Below are 21,009 nucleotides of genomic sequence, written 5' to 3' on the forward strand. Positions count from 1 at the left end.
AACTCTCCTGCCACATTTCCAGCCATGACGTTGACCTTTAAAGATGCCACATTTAACTGCTCTGCATTTAATTGTCGAACGTAAGATCTGAAGATCACTGATGTAATTTCATAGTCCAATGTAAAGAGGAAATATAGGTGCTGCAGATTTCAGTGAAAGTAGTTACAAAGTAGTATATTTAAGAGGAAAACTGATACAATTTCCTGCAGCCCAAGGGAGTCGTGAATGTACACATGCAAACGTAAAACATAGAACATTATAGCACAGGAGATCTCATGGACAGATATGTCAAAATGGAAATGGGAAATTGAATTTAAATGGGTGGCCTCCAGAAAATTGAGCCATTTACATTGCAAGAGTATAACTTCATCAGACCAAAGAAATTGGGGTTATTTTAATTTCAAGTAGTGAAGAGCAACTTGTTTTTAACCAGGGGAATCAATTTAAATCATAACAAAAGTTTAGGTGATTTTTTTTTGTGTTTATTCCTGTGTTCTGATGGTTATTGCACTCGAATAAATAAAACTTATTAATGTAAAGGAAGGAATTGATTTCTATTTTGTTGATACGGGTGCACATTCCTTTATCCGAAATTCTGAAATCCAAGAAGCTCTGAAAACCGAAGTTTTTTTCACCAACAGCTGATATCACTCAGGTGTGATGTGGCAGCATTAGCAGAGGCCACCAGACGTCAGTTGTGGCTCAGCGCTCGTACTGGTTACATGTGCGTTTGCTGTTCACCGATATTTTGTGTTCACTGTTGACTTTGTGTTTAATTTCACTGTGAAAATGTCAAAAAGAGCTACAGATACCCCTTTGGGTAACAATGAGAAAAAGAGAAGGAAGCATCTATCATTATCAATAACACAGAAAGTGGAGTTATTATCAATAACACAGAAAGTGGAGTTATTGCAGAAGCTTGATCGTGGTGTGTCTGTGCGGCATCCGATTGAAGAAAATAGTGTCCGAACTACCACTGTATATGATATAAGTAAACAGAAAGAAAAGTTACTGAAGTTTTATAGTGACAGTGACAGTGACGTTCTACATTTATTCCAATAAGTCATTTACCGTGTGTTTGATTCAGTTCGTTTTGAAGCTGTATATTTTTATATTTTATTGAATTTTTTGCTGGAAATAAAAATTTTTCTTGTCATTATTCCCTGAACAATACTGTTTAACAACTATTTAAATAGCACTTACATTGTATTAGGTATTATAAGTAATCTAGAGATGATTTAATGTATACAGGAGGATGTGCGTAGGTTTGGTGTGCCGCTGGGTCCTAAAGTCCACTGCATTGAGACAGGTTAAATAAGGGACTTGAGCATACGTGTTTTTTCGTATCGGGGATCGGGGGGGGTCTGAAATCTGAAAATTTCTGTATTCCGAAATGCAACTGGCCCCAAGGATTACAGATAAGGGATTGTGGACTTGTTTAAATAAAAATATACAGGTCATTCAACTGTTGAACTTGGGCCCTCCATTTTCCTTTGCTTTAGCTCTATTTTATACTGCTTATCTGCAAACTTTGCCAGAAAGCCATCAATTCCATTATCTAAATCAATGACAAACAATGTGAAAAGAAGTGGACCTAATACTGACCCCAGAGGAGCACCACTAGCATCTGGTAGCCAGAAAAGGCCCTTATATTCTCATTTGATGCCTCCTGCCTGTCAGCCATTCCTCTATCTATTCTATTATCTTTACTGTAACGCCATAGGTTTTTTTATGTCATGTGTGACATCTTATCAAATGGCATCTGAAAATCTAAGTAAATGACATCAACTGCTTCTCTTTTGTCCACCCTGCTGTTAACTTCCTCAAAGAATTCTAACAGATTTGTAAGGCAAGATCTCTCTTCACATAAACCATGCTGAGTCTGATGTATTTTATTATTAGTCTCCAAGAACCCCAAAACCTCATCCTTAATAATAGACCAATACTTTCCTAACTACTGAGGTTAGGCTAACTGGCCTATAATTTCCTTTCTTTTGCCTTCCTCCCTTCTTAAAGAGTGGAGTGATATTTGAAGTCTTCCAGTCCTCCAGGACCATGTGAGAATCAATTAAAGTACATTTTGATAGATTATAGTTCATGTAAGCTTTGGTATCTTTGTTGTGTTTACTTGTTTCTGCCCTTAACTTGTGATTTATTCCTATAGTTTAGATACTGCCAGTGCTACTATTTTAAATTCTTTCCTGTTCTTAACAGGCTTGGTGTGCAGCAGGGAACTGCTTTAGCTTGCAGCGAGAGCATGATGTAGCAATCAAATTCTTCCAGAGAGCCATTCAAGTAGATCCAAATTTTGCTTATGCATACACTCTGCTTGGCCATGAGTTTGTATTAACAGAAGAGTTGGACAAAGCACTCACCTGCTTTCGAAATGCAATTCGGGTAAACTCACAGCACTATAATGCCTGGTAAGTACATATTAAAATCTGGAAGTAACATATCTAAACTGGCAGTTTAGAGTTCTAGTGGCACTGTGCTATCTTTAAGCCTGTGGAGGATATTGTTCTATATACGAAAGGAAGCACGTTATCCTGCCTTAGGTTTGACGTCTGTTTATCATCCTGACTGAGACTGAGGTAACCTCTGAGTGTGCTTAATAAGTTTTTTGTTCTAACTTCAACATTCAAGCTATTTAGAAGTTTTACTTAAAACAAAAGTAAATCATCTAGAAAATTATTGTAAGAAATATTTTGATACTTTGAAACTCATCTCTTGGTTTACTGTAATGAGAAGATTTAATCTGTCAAAATTCACTTTAAGGCAGGTCTGATATTTAGATTGGTTGGAAAGTAGCACTTTAATCAAAATCAGAATTTTAACCCTCTTGTTACTTGCAATGAATATACAGTGGATTTCAGTTAACTGAACCATTAGTTAAGCGGGGCAGCTGGTTATTTGGGACAATGCTTAAAGAACAAAAACTAATCAAGGAAATACCCAAGATTCTCTTCATTTACTTGAGACATAGTGCAGCTTAAATATGACAGGAGACTTTTTCCATCTAGTGTTAGCTGTGTGAGTCTCTGTTCAAAAAGCAATGACTTTGTCAATGATAGTTACTGTGAAATAAGCATTAAGACAACTCAGATGTGGTTTGCTTACTGTGGTTTCAAACATTCAGGCTTGGAGATGCCAGAAATGGGCTGGTAGTGAAAATGAAAATGATTTCATGACTTCAACAAGTTAGGAACTATGAAGAATCTGAAGGTATCAACAATTATCTAGAATGTTACAATGAAAGTGAAGATTTGGAAGGCATGGTATGAAGGCAGTCCATTATCTACAACAGAAGACTGCAGTGATTTTGTTCATTTGAAGTCAATCAAAAGGACACTGCAGCATACATCAGATGAATTCCTCCACTGAAAACTATTAGGAATTAATACACAGTCTTATAGTACTGTGCAGTACTATACCGGTCTAATTTGTTCTATATTTCATTTAAATACATAATTTAACCAGATTGTTCAGGTCCTGATGTGTCATAATTAACCAAAGTCTACTGAACATTGGAAAAGTATAAATTCTCACTCTGGTATATTTGGCAGTCTTCTTTTGCATATCTTCATATTTTATCCTTTTCAGTTAAGTTCCTGAACATCTTTTAAAAAATGTTTCTATGTAATTGCTCATTGTTGCATCCCCCTTGTTGCGACTTGGTGTGGGCACGTAAGACTGATCTTGGGAATTATCAACTCCATGGAATATAGTTATCCTGCACAATTTGTGCTAAAGTTTTTTGTTCTAACTTCGACATTCAAGATGGCTTTGTTCGCGTTTTATTTATATAAAACCTGACACTTAATTGTCATTCAACAATACAGACAAACAAGGCAACACTCACAGCACACTGGAGGAACTCCACAGGTCGGGCAGCATCAGTGGAAATGATGAGTCGACGTTTCAGGCTGGAACCCTTCATCAGGACTGAACAAAGAAGGAGGAGGAAGGATTTGAAGAATGCTTGTAGGTTCAGTTGAAAGACCAGTAATTTGAAAGACAAAGGGGTAGGGGAGAGGAAGCAGGGACGTCATAGGCAGGAAAAAAATGGATAGTAGAAGAAGGAGGTGATAGGCAGCTGGGGGAGGGGGCAGAGTGACATAGGGATAGAGGAAGGGAGGGGGGGGAATTACTGGAAGTTGGAGAATTCTATGTTCATACCAAGGAGCTGAAGACTACCTAGATGGTATATGAAGTGTTGCTCCTCCAGCCTGAGTTTAGCCTCTCCATGGCAGTAAAGGAGGCCATATATGGACATATCTGAATGGGAATGGGAATCAGAGTTGAAGTGGGTGGCTACCGGGAGATCCTGTCTGTTGTGGTGGACGGAGTGGAGGTGCTCGACGAAGTGGTCCCCCAATCTGCATCGGGTTTCACCGCGACTCCCTTATCCGCATGTCCCTCCCGACAGATCTCCCACCCGGCACTTAAACCTGTAAGCATAAGTGCTACACCTGTCCCTACACCTCCTCTCTTGCTACCATTCAGGGCCCAAAACAGTCCTTCCAGGTGAGGCAACACTTCACTTGTGAGTCTGTTGGGGTCATCTATTGCATCCGATGCTCCCAGTGCGGCCTCCTCTACATCGGTGAAACCCAACGCAGATTGGGGGACCACTTCGTCGAGCACCTCCACTCCATCCGCCACAACAGACAGGATCTCCCGCTAGCCGCCCACTTCAACTCTCCTTCCTATTCCCATTCTGGTATGTCCATACATGGCCTCCTCTACTGCCATGAAGAGGCTAAACTCAGGTTGGAGGAGCAGCATCTCATATACCATCTAGGTAGTCTCCAGCCCCTTGGTATGAACATAGAATTCTCCAACTTCCGGTAATTCCCCCCCCTCCCTTCCCCTATCCCTATGTCACTCTGCCACCTCCCCCAGCTCCCTCATGGTTTCGCCAACTTCTTCTACCACCCATTGTTTTCCTGCCTATGAAGTCCCTGCTTCCCCTCCCCCACCCCTTTGTCTTTCAAATTACTGGTCATTCAACTGAACATACAAGCATTCTTCAAATCCTTCCCCCTCCTTTGTTCAGTCCTGATGAAGGGTTCCGGCCCGAAACGTTGACTCATCGTTTCCACTGATATTGCCCGACCTGCTGAATTTCTCCAGCATGTTGTGAGTGTTGCTTTGAACCCAACATCTGCAGATTATTTTGTGTATACAGACAAACAAAGTAGCATTCTGCGGCCAAAGTGAAAATCACGGTATCAACAGTCACACACAGCACATAGTACATATAGCACATCTAGTTATGAGAACAGAAAAGAATTAATCACATAAAAATATGTAGCCTAAGTCTCTTGAGTAGCATGGCCTGTATACTAACATTGGATGTTCTCCTGGAACTTCATATCCACAAGAACAAATATGCAGCAATTCTTCATTTTAAGCTGGTACAAACACAGATAAACATAGTCCAACTTGTCTTCCACTGAGTGAACACAGAAGGACAGCACCAATGGGAGGAGCCAGCTCCAACCAAGTATGGATTTTGGTGCATCCACATAGACCTCTACTCTCTTCAACACCACCTCCTGCATCTCTTTTCCATGACACCATAGCATAAAGGACTGGTCCACACCACGGTCAAGGGACTTCCCCTCTGTCAAGTCACATAATGAACTAGTGAATCAGACATAGTAATCTACAATACTACAATAATCTACACGATCACAATAAAAATACCCAAGACAATCATTCTCACCGTTTGTTGAACCATGCGTTGCCTTAGCACAATTACTGTACTTAAGACCAGCTCCATCACTATGCAGTAACTTACTAATGGGGTAGACTTGGAGTATTTGATGTTGTTAATATCCAGCAGCGTATCGCAATCATAAAAAACACAGGTTTCAAAGATAGTAAACACCACATTAGCCACCAGTGTCATTGTGCTAGTGAAAATAGAATAGAGTTCAAATAAATGCTTGGCTGAGAATCTGGTGCATGAGCAGAGCATTTGGATCATTGAGATCTGTTCTGAGGAAGGAATGATCTGTACGAGAGAGGCAGTTTTTTTCTAAACTAGAAGGAACAATATTTTGTCCAGAATCTTTGCTGGTGTTTTTCAGAAGGGTTTAAACTAAAGTAGTAAAGGTGGCATCCTAAATGGTAGAGTGGCTGAGAAGAAATCAGGGGATGAAAGTGCAACCAGTGAGAGCAAGTTAATGGTCATGATAGAAAAGACCATAAACTTAAGAGCAGAATTAGGCTCTTCAGCCCATTATGCTCTGCCATTCCACCATGGCTGATCCCAGATCCTACTCACACTCACATCTGCCTTCTCTCCATATCCTTTGATACCCTGACAGATCAAGAAACTATCAACTTCCACCTTAAATATACCCACAGATTTGGGCTCCACTGCAGTCTGTGGCAGAGTGGTCCACAGATTTATTTCTTTCCGGCAAAAAAAAAATTCTCCTTACCTCTATTCTAAAAAGTAGTTTCTCAATTTTGAGGCTGTGCCCTGTAGTTCTAGATATCCCCACCATAGGAAACATCCTCTTCACATCCACCCTATCTAGTCCTTTCAACATTCGGTAGATTTTAATGAGATCCCCCAGTGTCCTTCTAAATTACAATGAGTACAGGTCCAAAGCTGCCAGAAGTTCCTCATATGTTAAACCCTTCCTTCCTGAAATCATCCTCGTCAATCTCCTCTGGACTTTCTGTAATGGCATCACAGCCTTTCCATGATATGGGCACCAAAGTGGTGACATAGAAAGGGTGCCAAGGAGATTTACAAGGACTGGGGAGCATGAACTCAGCCTTTTTTCCTTGGAGCGATGGAGGATGAGAGGTAACCTGATAGAGATGTTCAAGATAATGAGAGGCATTGATTACGTGGATAGTCAGAGGCTTTTTCCCAGGGCTGAAATGGCTAGCACAAGAGGGCACAGTTTTAAGGTGCTTGGAAGCAGGTATAGAGGAGATGTCAGGGGTAATTTTTTTTACACAGAGGGTGGTGAGTGCGTGGAATGGGCTGCCAGTGGCGGTGGTGGAGGCGGATACGATAGGGTTTTTTAAGAGACTCCTGGACAGGTGCCTGGATCTTAGAAAAACAGAGGGCTATGGGTAAAGCCTAGGTAGTTCTAAGGTAGGGACATGTTTGGCACAGCTTTGTGGGCCGAAGGGTCTGTATTGTGCTTAGATTTTCTATATGTTTCTATGTTCTAAAACTGTTAACAATACTCTGTGATCTGACTAGTACCTTATAAAAGTTCAGCATTATCTCATTGTTTTTATATTCTATTCCCTTTGAAATAATTAGGACTCCTAATTCTTTTTGCGCCTTTGATGTTTGAACCTTCTCCCCATTTAGGTAATAGTCCACATAATGGTTCCTTTTACCAAAAATGCATTATCATACACTTCCCAACACTGGATTCCGTATGCCACTTTTCTGCCTATTCTTCCAATTTGTTTTTGGCCTACTGCAATTGCATTGCTTCCTTAGCACTACCTACCCCTCCACCTATCTTCATATCATCCACAAACTTTGAAAGAAAGCCATCAAGTTCTTTATCTAAATCATTGACAAACAATGTGAAAAGAAGTGGTCGTAAAACTGACTCCAGCGGAACACCATTGGTCACTGCAAGCCATCCAGAAAAAGCCCTCTTCATTCTCACTTACTGCTTCCTGCTTGTTAGCCATTCCACTATCCATGCCAGCACCTTTCCTATAACACCATAGGATCTTATCTTGTTAAGCAGCCTCATGTGTAGCACCTTATCAAATGACTTCTGAAAATCCAAGTAAATGACATCCACTGCCTCTCCTTTGTCCAGCCTGCTTGTTACTTCTTCGAAGAACTCTAACAGATATGTCAGACAAGATTTCCCTTTACAGAAACCATGCTGACTTTGACTTATTTTATCATTGGTCTCCAAGTACCCAGAAACACCCTTAATAATTGACTCCCAAAACTTTCCCAACCACTGAGGTTAGGTTAACTGGCCTATGATTTCCTTTCTTTTACATTTCTCACTTCTTAAAGAGTGGAGTGATATTTGCCACTGGGAGTATGCCAGAATCAAGTGATTTTTGAAAGATCATGACCAATACATCCATTATCGCTTCAGCAACTTCTCTCAGGACTCTGAAATGTAGTCCATCTGGTTCAGGTGACTTACCCACCTTTGAGTTTTCCGAGCACTTCTTCCTTTAATAGCAATGGCACACATTGCTGCTCTCTGACGCTCATGGACCTCTGGCACACTGCTAGTGTCTTCCACATTGAAGACAAATACAAAGTAGCATTAAGTTCATCTGCTATTTCTTTGTCCCCCATTTCCACCTCTCCTGCATCATTTTCCAGTGGTCCAATATCAACTCTCACCTACCTTTTACTTATTATATAACCGAAAAACTTTTAGTATCCTGCTTTACTAGTTCCCCTCATCTTTTCCTTTCTTTTAGCTTTCAAATTGCCTTTTGTCAGATTTTAAAAGCTTCCCAATCATCCAACTTTCCACTCACTTTTGCTACCTTGTCTGCCCTTTCCTTGGCTCACGGTTGCCTACCTCTGCCACTTGAGAACGTTTCCCTCTGTGGGACATAGCTATCCTGTGTCTTGTGAACTATTCCCAGAAACTTCAGCCTCCTCTGTTCTGCCATCATCTCCATCAGTATCCTCCTCCAATCCACCAGGTAAAACTCCTTTCTCATGCATCTGTAATTTCCTTGATGGTAGCACAGAAAAGGGAGAAGAAAGACTACTAATTTAAATTACATTTATTTCAATTTAAGAAGTGTAAACAGGTAAGGTGGATGAATTTAGTAATTGGATTATTTCTGGAGACTGGGATATCATAGCCATAATAGAAACTTTGCTGAGGGAAGGACCGAATTGAGAGCTCAATGTTCCAAGATTTTTAAGCTACAGGAGTGACAGAGATGCAAGTAAGTGTGCTGATAGGGGTGTGGTGGGTTGCCTTCTTGATGATCTGGAGAATATTCTATGGAGATTATCCAGTGAGATCACATAGGCAAAACTCAGAAACAAGAAGAATGGTCACTTTGATAGGGCTATTATAGTTCTCCCACCCAATATTCTGAAGACATTGGAGGAGTAAATATGTAAAGATTGCAATGAGTTGTAAATGTTATAAGGTGGTATTAGTGGAGGTTTTGAGTTCCCTAATATTGACATCTGCAATCGTAGTATGAAGAGCTTGGAGGGAGTGGAATTTTTGAATGTGTGTGTTCTAGAAAGACTACTTTGGCAATATGTTCATGGACCCACTAGAACTAGAAGTGCAGACGGGAGGGTGGAAGAAGAGGAGAGCGGTAGTGATAGTGGACTCGATAGTTAGAGGTACAGACAGGAGGTTCTGTGGTCGTGACAGAGACTCCGGATGGTTTGTCGTCTCCCCAGGTGCCAGGGTCAGGGAAGTCTGATCACGTGCACAGCATCCTGAAGTAGGAGGGTGATCACCCAGATGTCATGGAACACATTGGCACCAATGACATAGCAAGGAAGAGTGAGGAGGTCCTGAAGAGTGAGTATAGAGAGCTTGGTAGGAAGTTGAAAAGCAGGACCTCAAGGGAGGTAATCTCAGGATTGCTACCTGTGCCACATGCCAATGAGGGTAATAGGATGCTTTTGCAGATGAACTTGTGGCTGAGGAACTGGTATAGGGGGCATGGTTTCAGATTTCAGGATCATTGGGACCTCTTCCGGGGCGGATGGGACCTGTAGAACAGAGGCGGGTTACACTTGAACTACAAGGGGACCAATATCCTTGCAGGGAGGTTTGTTAGTGCTTTTGGGGAGGGTTTAACTAGATTTGCAGGGGGATGGGAACCAGAGTGCCAGAGCAGATATTAGAGCGGGGGTGAACATAAATGATGTTAAAAGTACATGCAAAGTCACAAATAGAAGGGTTGTGTGTGGTGGTAATAATCCTCTGAAGTGTGTCTACTTCAATGCAAGGAGTATTGTGGGTAAGGCTGACGAGCTGAGGGCATGGATTGACACGTGGAATTATGACATTATAGCCATTAGTGAAACTTGGCTACAGGAGGGTCAGGACTGGCAGCTTAATGTTCCAGGGTTCCAATGTTTCAGACGTGATAGATGCAGAGGAATGAAAGGTGGGGGGGCGGGGAGGCATTGCTAGTCAGGGAAAATGTTACAGCAGTGCTCAGGCAGGACAGATTAGAGATTTTGTCTACCAAGGCCATATGGGTAGAGCTGAGAAACAGGAGAGGTATGACCACATTAATGGGGTTGTATTATAGACAACCCAATAGTTAGCGAGAATTGGAGGAGCAAATCTGCAGAGAGATAGCAGACAACTGTAGGAAACATAAAGTTGTGATAGTAGGGGATTTTAATTTTCCATATATTGATTGGGACTCCCATACTGTTGAAGGTCTAGACAGGTTAGAGTTTGTAAAATGTGTTTAGGAAAGTTTTCTAAATCAATATATAGAGGTACCATCTAGAGAGGATGAAATATTAGATCTCCTATTAGGAAACCAGTTAGGACAGGTGATAGAAGTGTGTGTAGGGGAACACTTTGGTTCCAGTGATCATACCACCAATAGTTTCAACTTGATCATGGATAAAGATAGATCTGGTCTTCAGGTTGAGGTTCTAAACTGGAAAAAGGCCAAATTTGAAGAAATGAGAAAGGATCTAAAAAAGCGTGGATTGGGACAGGTTGTTCTCTAATAAGGATGTTGGAGGGCTTCAAAGGAGAAATTTTGAGAGTGCAGAGTTTGTATGTTCCTGTCAGGATTAAAGGCAAATTGAATAGGAATAAGGAACCTTGGTTCTCAAGGGATATTTCAACTCTGATAAAGAAGAAGAGGGGGTTGTATGACATGTATAGGAAGCAGGGAGTAATAAGGTGCTTGAGGAGTATAAGAAATGCAAGAAAATACTTAAGAAAGAAATCAGGAGGGCTAAAAAAAGACATGAGGTTGCTTTGGCAGTCAAGGTGAAGGTTAATCCAAAGAGCTGCTACAGGTATATTAAGAGCAAATGAATAGTAAGGGATAAAATTGGTCCTCTTGAAGATCAGAGTGGTGGGCTATGTATGGAACCAAACAAAATGGGGAATCTTAAATGGGTTTTTTGCATCTGTATTTACTAAGGAAACTGGCATGGAGTCAATAGAAATAAGGCAAACAAGTAGTGCGGTCATGGAACCTATACAGATTGAAAAGGAGGAGGTGCTTGCTATCTTAAGGCAAATCAGAGTAGATAAATCCCCAGGACCTGATAGGGTATTCCCTCGGACCTTGAAGGAAACTAATGTTGAAATTGTAGAGGCACTGGCAGATATATTTAAAATGTCGGTATCTATGGGTGAGGTGCTGGAGGATTGGAGGATAGCTCATGTTGTTCCGTTATTTAAAAAAGGATTCTAAAAGTAATCCGGGAAATTATAGACCGGTAAGTTGGCCATCAGTAGTAGGTAAATTATTGGAAGGAGTACTGAGAGATAGGATCTACAAGTATTTGGACAGACATTTGGACTTATTAGGGAGAGTCAACATGGCTTTGTGCGTGGTCGGTCATGTTTAACAAATCTATTAAGAGTTTTTCAAGGAAGTTAACAGGAAAGGAAAGTGGATGAAGGGAAGGCAGTGGATGTTGTCTACATGGACTTCAGTAAGGCCTTTGCCAAGGTCCCATATGGGAGGTTAGTTAGAAAGATTCAGTCACTAGGTATACATGGAGAGGTAGTAAATTTGGATTAGACATTGGCTCAATGGAAGAAGCCAAAGAGTGGTAGTGGAGGATTGCTTCTCCGAGTGGAGGCCTGTGACTAGTGGTGTGCCACAGGGATCAGTGCTGGGTCCATTGTTATTTGTCATCTATATCAATGATCTGGATGATAATGTGGTAAATTGGATCAGCAAGTTTGCTGATGATACAAAGATTGGAGATGTGGTAGACAGTGAGGAAGGTTTTCAAAGCTTGCATGGGATTTAGACCAGCTGGAAAAATGGGCTGAAAATGTCAGATGGAGTTTAATACAGACAAGTGTGAGGTATTGCACTTTGGAAGGACAAACCAAGATAGAACATACAAGGTAAATGGTAAGGCACTGAGGAGTGCAGTGGAACAGAGGGATCTGGGAATACAGATACAAAATTCCCTAAAAGTGGTGTCACAGATAAAATGGTTCATAAAGAGAGCTTTTGGTACATTGGCCTTTATAAATCAAAGTATTGAGTATAAGAGTTGGAATGTTATGATGAGGTTGTATAAGGTATTGGTGAGGCTGAATTTGGAGTATTGTTTGCAGTTTTGGTCACCAAATTACAGGAAGGATATTAATAAGGTTGATAGAGTGCAGAGAAGGTTTACAAGGATGTTGCCAGGACTTGAGAAACTGAGTTACAGAGAAAGGTTGAATAGGTTAGGACTTTATTCCCTGGAGCGTAGAAGAATGAGGGGAGATTTGATAGAGCTATATAAAATTATGATGGGTATAGATAGAGTGAATGCAAGTAGTCTTTTTCCACTGAGGCTAGGAGAGGACATGGGTTAAGGGTGAAGGGGGAAAAGTTTAAAGGGAACTTTGGGAGGAGGGTTCTTCACTAACAGCATGGTGAGAGTGTGGAATGGGCTGCCAGATGAAGTGGTAAATGCGGGCTCAATTTTAACATTTAAGAAAAACTTGGACAGGTACATGGATGAGAAGTGTATGGAGGGATATGGTCCAGGTGCAAGTCAGTGGGACTACGTAGAAAAATTGGTGCGGCACAGCCAAGAAGGGCCAAAAGGCCTGTTTCTGTGCTGTAATGTTCTATGGTTCTAAAGGAAATGGGAGAGATCTTTCATAAATATTTCTCTTTATTTTTATTGTGAAAAAAACAAGTGAAGTGAAGGGAATAGGAGATTAGATACTATAGCAAGGAGGGGGTATTGAAAGCCATAATTTGAAATAAATTGGGTAAAACTTCAGGGTCATATCTGGTGCATTCTTGGAACTTGTATGAAACAAGAGAAGAAAATGTGGCACCCTTGCAGAGAATATTGCTTCATATTTGGCCACACGTGAGGTAGCAGGTGACTGTAAAGTGGCTAATGTGATACTATTGTTTAAAAAACTATTGTTTAGAAAACCTATGAAATTATAGGCTAGTCTGTCTGACATCAATCATGGGTTAATTGTTCAAGGGGATTCTGAGGGGATTATGATCTACCAAAATCTACAGACTGTAGGATTTACAGAATTCGGCATGGTTTTGTGCATGGGAAATCCATCTGGCAAAATGAGGAGGTAATCAAGGATATGGATGAATGTAGAGCAGTGTATGTTGTCTATATGGACTTATGTAAGGCCTCATCTGGAAGGTTAGGATTAAGGGGAAGGTAGATTGGATTCATTATCAGCACTGTAGAATGGAGTAGAGGCAGATTGTCAAGGGTTATATCTTGGACTAGAGGCCTGTGTCTAGTGGTGTGCAATAGCAGTTGAGACTGGGAATTCTGTTGTTTATAATACATATAAATGATTACAAGGGAAGTTTAAGGTAAGAGAGGAGACATTTATTAGGGACTTGATGAGCAGATTGTTTACCCAAAGTTTGCTCCCTATTTGGATTGAACTGCAAGAGGAACTGGCTGAGGCAGATATATTAGCAGCATGTTAAACATGCCTGGACAGGTACGTAGACGGGAGAGATTTAGAAAATTATGTGGACATATGAGACTAACTCACTGGCCAATAACTGGCATATACAAACGGCGCAGAGGCTTGCTTCCATGCTGTTCTTCACTTTACGGAATCCGATCTACCTGATTTAGATCTTTTCTGCTTTCTTCAAAAATGTAACCCTGGGAAATTTTCCATCTCAGATTTCTTTGAGATCCCCCACAGTGCCAGATTCAAACAATTTGGTTCACACCTTATACAACTAAGTGTTTTTGTACTGGAGAAAGCTACGAGATCAGATGATTTTCTGCTTAGTGCTAAAGACATTCACCTTGAGCTATTCCAGTACAGATAGAACTCCGGCATCTATTTGATACTGCAGAAAATTGCCCAGATATATCCTACAATGCTGGAACTGTTATTGCTTTATCAGGCTGCATTGAAACATTGCTAGAAAAGCTGAAAGCTGGAAAAGCTCCCAGTCTGGATTTTGCGTGAACTGCTCAGACAAGACCTTGTCAGAACCTAGGTCCAAACATGGTCTATACAACTGAAATTACAGAAGTGTAAAAAAGTCTGCTCAATAACAAAGCAGCATTTGACTGTGTGCAATCAAGGAACTCTCTCAATAGCCTTTTCTCTCAAAGAACATGTTTATAGTTATTAATGGCCAGTTGTCACAGTGTTGGACATCATTACATGAGCTTCTCTGCAAAGAGTTTCTAGTCCAGACATTTCTTATTTATTTATTTGTTTATCAATCAATCTATCTGTCTATATATTTATTTACTTATTTAATGAATTATTCAGAGAGAGATACAGTAGGGATAGGGCTTTCCAGCTCTCCAGACCAGCGTCCCTCGATCTAACCCTATCTTAATCTTGGGAAAGTTTACAATAACCAATTAACCTATTAACCAGTACGTTTTTGTACAGTGGGAAGAAACCACAGCACTTGGAAGAAACACCGGGAGGACATACAAACTACTTACAGAGAACACCAGGATTGATCGCCAAACTCTAAAACCTGGAGCAGTAATAGTGTTACACTAACTGCTACAGTACTGAGTTGCCTATTTTCTGTTCCTCAACAAGAAGGAGATGAAATAGGATGGTGCAGGTGACAACCCCTAGTCGGTTCACAAAACTACATTTTTCACTCTGTCTTCATTTTCTTTCAAATGTGGGTCTGCTGCTGTTGGAGACTGTGATCTACATTTTGAAGGTGCGTTTTTGGGTTGATGAGCTGATTGAATGATTGCTGTTCTTGAGAGGGTTCCGTGAGGCTCGAGCCAAATATGCGGCCACAAATCCGAGATGCCTGAGTCCATCATCTATTCCATTTTTCATCTATCTCATTGATTAAAGTGTAGAAGAAGATTGAAATCATTGAGTCAAGTACAGAAGGTGAGGGGGTGTTCAGTGTTGTCTACCAGCTTCTCTCTCGCTGTTCCAGAGGAAAGTCTGTGTTTGAATGGTCTTTCTCCATTAATACTATCAGAGGGATTTCTGGATCTTGGGCAAGGTTGAATCAACGTGTTTGCTATTTGAGCAAATTTGATCAGGGTGGTCTGCAGATAATGAACATCAACTGAACTGAATACATCTGGATTTTTTCAATTTTGTGTTCTATATTCTGTTTCGCAATCATATTTTTAAATACCATTTGTGAAACATGTTTTTCTGTTTTTGCATGTGGGAGTGGCTGATGCTTTTCTTTGAAAGCATTAGAGTTTTTAGATTTCTTTGCTTTGTGGCTGTCTCTATAATAAATGTACTTTGAATCTTTGAATCATAGGTATGGGTGCACTTACAATGAGTGAATGGTACATGGAGAGGAAAAGTTTAGAGCAGTGTTTCCCAGTCTTTTTTAATCCAACACCTCCCTAAAGCACTTTCATAATTGCCATTGCCTCCCTAAATACCCATCCTTACCAAGCAACACACACAAAATGCTGGAGAATTCAGCAGGCCAAGCAGCATTTATGGAAGAGTATAGTCGACATTTTGGGTCAAAACCATTCATTGGGACTGGATAAAAATGAGTCTGATTTAAATTTTTATTTATCTTTGATCCTAGCTTACTCAGTACAGACAGTGGCCTCAATGTCAATGTGATACTTGAGTTTGATGGTTTTTAGCAAGATTTGAAATTATCTGGTTCAAGTTGTAACAACGAAACACCAAAGTCCCCACGCGTAAGAATGTCCAAGGGTATTTGTTTATTTGAGTATGTGGTTCACTATACTAAAGCCTCTTTCAACAAGGTAGGAGGATGGAAATGTATTGAAGAGCAGTTTGACTCTTCTGCAAAGAACAGGAAATTTCATACACAGTGTAGCCACACACCACAGAAAACAACATTTTTGCAAAGCATTTTTGGTTCTTCATTCTGAATTTTAATAATTTCTTCTTGCAAGCTCTCTTTCTGCTCTTCCACTTTGCAATGAAATAGGTTAATTACCCAGTTTACATTTTTCAGATACTTCAAATTCTTCTTCAGTGATTGCAAGTGTAAGCTGTACTCTTGTAAATCACCATTTGTGAAAGAGAGTGCCATACTTTCCATGCAGGGAAATTGTGAGAACATTTTCCTTATGTATTTCCAATTTTCTAATAAAATTGGACACTGCACTTTTTGTCTGGATTAACTTGAAATTCTTACCCTACACTTTCATATTTAGAATGTTCATTTTGTCATACAGATTGGCTAGGTATAACATGTCTCCACATGGAAGTTCAATCTTGTTTCCCAAGCTCTTGTTGAATTTGAGCAAAAATTCAGCCTCAGTGTCGAAAAGATCAAGCGGCAGCCTTTTGGCAGACATTGTACATTTAATGTGAAGAAGTAAGTGTTCAAACTGTCCATCGTTATCTTGGCATAACTGGTGAAATATTCTGCTATTTAATGGAAGAGGTTTAATTTTGTTGATAGCAGATATTGCAAGAGGCCTGCTTGAAAAAAATTGCTGACTGAGGTTTTTTGCTCTGAATTGATGATAAATTACACAACGGATTCCAGACATGGAATTCCTTTTTGTATAATACCATTAAACCAGCATGGCAACCTGTCATAGATGGTGCTCCATCTGTTGCACAAGAAATCAAGTTCCTAATTGGCATACTTTCATTCTCAATCTACATTTTGAGTTTGTCATAGATTGATTCCCCATTGATATTTGTTTTAATCGTTACAAAAGAGAATCTCTTCATAAACTGTTCCATTTTTGATTAATTGTGCATATCCCATTAACAATGCCTCATTGTCTAACACAGCTGACTCATCCAGTTGTATCCCAAATTCTGTTTTTTTTAGCTCTGTCCATAGTTGATACTCAATATCTTCACTTATTTCATCAATACGATACAGAGTTATTACTCAAAGAAATTGATTTTAAAATACTGGTATTGATTTTCAGAACAGTGGAGGCCATTTCTGATGCAGCAGGTATCACTAATCTTTGACAAATTGAGTGAGATTTGCTACGACTTTAAAAATGTTATAAGCAGTACTGAGGCCGCTATCAATGTAAATGTTAATGTTCTTGGCAAATGACGTGAGTGTGCAAAACTTTTCAAATCTTCTGGAACTGAGTATTTGTATAAGTAGCCATTTCACTGTGTCTTTTACAGAAGTGTTCCTGCAATCATGATGGTTTAATCGCTATACTGGACATTACAGCATTACAACTAACACACATGGGGCATTGCTGATCTGATGGGAACAGAATAAAACCATATTCATTGCATGATCTGTTTTCCTTAGATCTGTAGAGAAAGTTGAGAAGCTGTACTTGACTTTCCAACTGTTAAATTGCATGAACTCGTTCCATGCTGCAAAATAAGGGGAACTGTTGGAAACCCCAGTTGCTAATTTATGAATCCCCAATAATGTCTGTTTGGTTGGAAAGGTGGGATGATATTGCCGAGTCTCAGAAGCGTTGTGATGACAAGTACTTATTGCCTGCAGAGCTGTGGTTCTTCCTGTGTTCCCTTTTTTTGTGTCTGTTCTACCTATGGTTGGTCTGTATCATGCCTCAAGTTTGGGTACCATTTACTACCTCCCCCCCCAAAAGAATCTTGAACATCCCCTGACAACTTCTATTTCTCTTAATGCTCTCCTTAGAACATGTAACCACTCCCACTGGGAAGCACTGGTTTAGTGGGATGTCAGCCAAATGTGACAATTGTAGTTTTGGAATATACTTGGATCAGCTAGACAATTGGGCCAAAGGCCCTGTATCCATGTTGTGTAACTCTGATCCTATGATTCCAATTGCCTGTTTCTAACTTAGTAGGAATGCTTATTGTTTATACAACATTTAATTTCATTTATAGCTCCTTGTATGTCAGCAGCTCCATGTCTGAATGTATTAAGAACCGTAGAACCATAGAACACAACGGCACAAAAAACAGGCCATTTGGCCCTTCTAGTCTGTGCCAAAACTTTATTCCGCTAGTCCCATTGACTTGCATCCAGTCCATAACCCTCCAGACCTCTCCCATCCATGTACCTATCCAATTTATTCTTAAAACTTAAGAGTGAGCCTGCATTTACCATGTCAGTTGGCTGCTCGTTCCACACTCCCACCACTCTAAGTGAAGTTCCCCCAATGTTCTCCCTAAACCTTTCCCTTTTCGTCCTAGAGCCATGCCCTCTCTTATTTTTCTCTCTTAATCTAAGTGGTAAGATCCTACTCGTATTTACTCTGTCAAAACTCCTCATAATTTTGTAAACCTCTATCAAATCTCCCTTTATCCTGCTACGCTCCAAGGAATAAAGTCCTAACCTGTTCAATCTTTCCCTGTAACTCAACTGAAGACCAGGCAACATCCTAGTAAATCTTCTCTACGCTCTTTCAATCTTACTGATATCCTTCCTATAGTTGGGTGACCAGAACTACACACAATACTCCAAATTTGGCCTCACCAATCCCTCATACAACCTCACTGTAATATCCCATCTCCTGTACTCAGTACTTTGATTTATGAATGCCAGGATGCCAAAAGACTTTTTTAAACCCTGTCTACCTGTGACGCGTCTTTCAGGGAATTATGTATCTGAACTCCCAGATCCCTTTGTTCCTCCACACTCCACAGTGCCCTACCATTTACTGTGTATGTCCTACCTAGATTTGTCCTTCCAAAATGCAACGCCTCACACTTGTCTGCATTAAATTCCATCTGCCATTTTCTGACCCATTTTCCAGTTGATCCAGATCCCTCTGCAAGCTTTGAAAGCCTTCCTTGCTGATAACAACACCTCCAATTGTAGTGTTATCAGCAAACTTACTGATCCAATTTACCTCATTATCATCTAGATCATTGATATAGACAACAAACAACAATGGTCCCAGCACAGATCCCTGAGGTACACCTGTAGTCACAGGCCTCCAGTCTGAGAAGCAATTATCCACTACCACTTCTTCTCCCACACAGCCAATTTCAAATCCAGTTTACAACCCCTCCATGGATACCTAGTGTCTGAACCATCTGAACTAACCTCCCATGTGGGACCTTGTCAAGAGCATTGCTAAAGTCCATGTAAACAACATCCACAGCCTTTCCTTCATCTACTTTCTTGGTAACCCCTTCAAAAGAACTCTACAAGATTAGTTAAACACGATCTACCATTCACAAAGCCATGCTGACTATGCTTAATCAGCCCTTGGCTGTCCAAATACTTGTATATCCAATCTTTCAGAACACCTTCCAATAAATTACCTACTTTCCCACCACAGACGTAAGGCTCACTGGACTATAATTACCCGGACTATCCCTACTACCTTTTTTGAATAATGGGACAACATTTGCCTCCCTCCAATCCTCCAGTACCATTCCTGTGTACAACGAGGACATAAGGATCCTAGCCAGAGGCTCATCAGTCTCTTTTCTCACCTCATCAAGCAGCGTGGGGAATATTCCATTAGGCCCTGGGGACTTATCCATCCTAATGTATTTTGACAACTCCAACGCCTCCTCTCCCTTAATATCAACATGCTCCAGAACATCAACCTCACTCATATTGTCTTCACCGTCATCAAGTTCCCTCTCATTGGCGAATACTGAAGAGAAGTACTCAATGAGGACCTTGCTCACTTCCACAGCCTCCAGGTACTTCTTCCCACCTTTATTACTCCTGTCATCCTTTTGTTCTTCACATAATTGAAGAATGCCTTGGGGTTTTCCTTTACCCTACTCACCAAGGCCTTCTCATGCCCCCTTTTTGTACTCCTCAGCCCCTTCTTAAGCTCCTTTCTTGCTACTCTATATTCCTCAATAGACCCATCTGTTCCTTGCTTCCTAAACCTCATGTATGCTGCCTTCTTCCACCTGACTAGATTTTCCTCCTCACTTGTCACCTTTGGTTCCTTCACCCTACCATTCTTTATCTTCCTCACTGGAACAATTTTATCCCTAACATCCTGCAAGAGATCCTTAAACATCAACCAGGTGTCCATAATACATGTCAAGTCAAACTAGTGTTTCTAGAATGTATTGGGACCTAGAGGCAAAAGAAAATAAAATTTAAAAGTAATAGCGAGAATCCACTGCTGGACCGGATGGAACCCACTGCCTGAGTGCTGCTTCTACCCGGAACATCAGGAGGACCCAACAGCATCACAGCAGCAGTCCGGGAGCAGCATTGGAATCTGTGGTAAGATGCTGAACTTTAATTAACTTGAGAGACTGTTTCATGGAAAGGAGCACTGCTGTCACTGCATCTTGGGTTAGTGCGAGCTTCACGGCCTGGGGATCATCGTGCGCAGGCGCTTCTGGGAAATGGCGCGAGGTTTAAGAAGAGCTCGGGAACCTTCAGGAAGGGTCAGCCGGTTTGAAAACATAATAGTCTATTAGGGAGCAGAGACTGTGCAGGTTGAATCCATCTACAAAGACCAGAGAGGTAGCCAGTTTTTTCATCTAATGTCTAGTGACTAATGTCTAGCGATTAATGTCTAATGGCTAATGGTTGATGGAACTAATGGAACTAACAAACTGCCGTACTTACGAAAAATAAGAGGAGGAAAAGGAAAAGTTGTTTGGTCATTGAGTGGAATCCAGTTAAAAAACCTTCGGGTGGACGCATTCAATCTCTTTCAAGTGGGGAAGCTGCACATCTTCAAAGAAGAAACAGAAATCTAACTTGACAGTGAAAAACTGGAGGACCAGGAAACAGAAATCTGGAAGCTGGAACAGCAGGAGCAATAACCTGGAATCCTGAAAAAGGAAAAAAATCAAGTTACAACAAAACACATCAAAGCATCATTAAGAAGTTGTACCTACCTTCTCACCTGTGAACAGCCTGCAGAGGAAATCAAACATGGCTGATCAAACTATTGGGAAATCAGATGAGCAATCC

The 21,009-nt window shown here is 40.7% G+C and overlaps 1 protein-coding gene across 1 annotated transcript in view; it reads left to right on the forward strand.

The window, feature by feature from the left end:
• Positions 1 to 21,009, forward strand: part of LOC134341076 (cell division cycle protein 27 homolog) — a 272,971-nt gene that overhangs the window by 174,019 nt on the left and 77,943 nt on the right. The window contains exon 14 of the mRNA XM_063038824.1: positions 2,215 to 2,423. Coding sequence (XP_062894894.1) covers positions 2,215 to 2,423 — 209 coding nt within the window. The remainder of the gene's footprint in view (positions 1 to 2,214; positions 2,424 to 21,009) is intronic.

This window comes from Mobula hypostoma, chromosome Y (assembly GCF_963921235.1).
Source record: "Mobula hypostoma chromosome Y, sMobHyp1.1, whole genome shotgun sequence".
Lineage (NCBI taxonomy): Eukaryota > Metazoa > Chordata > Chondrichthyes > Myliobatiformes > Myliobatidae > Mobula > Mobula hypostoma.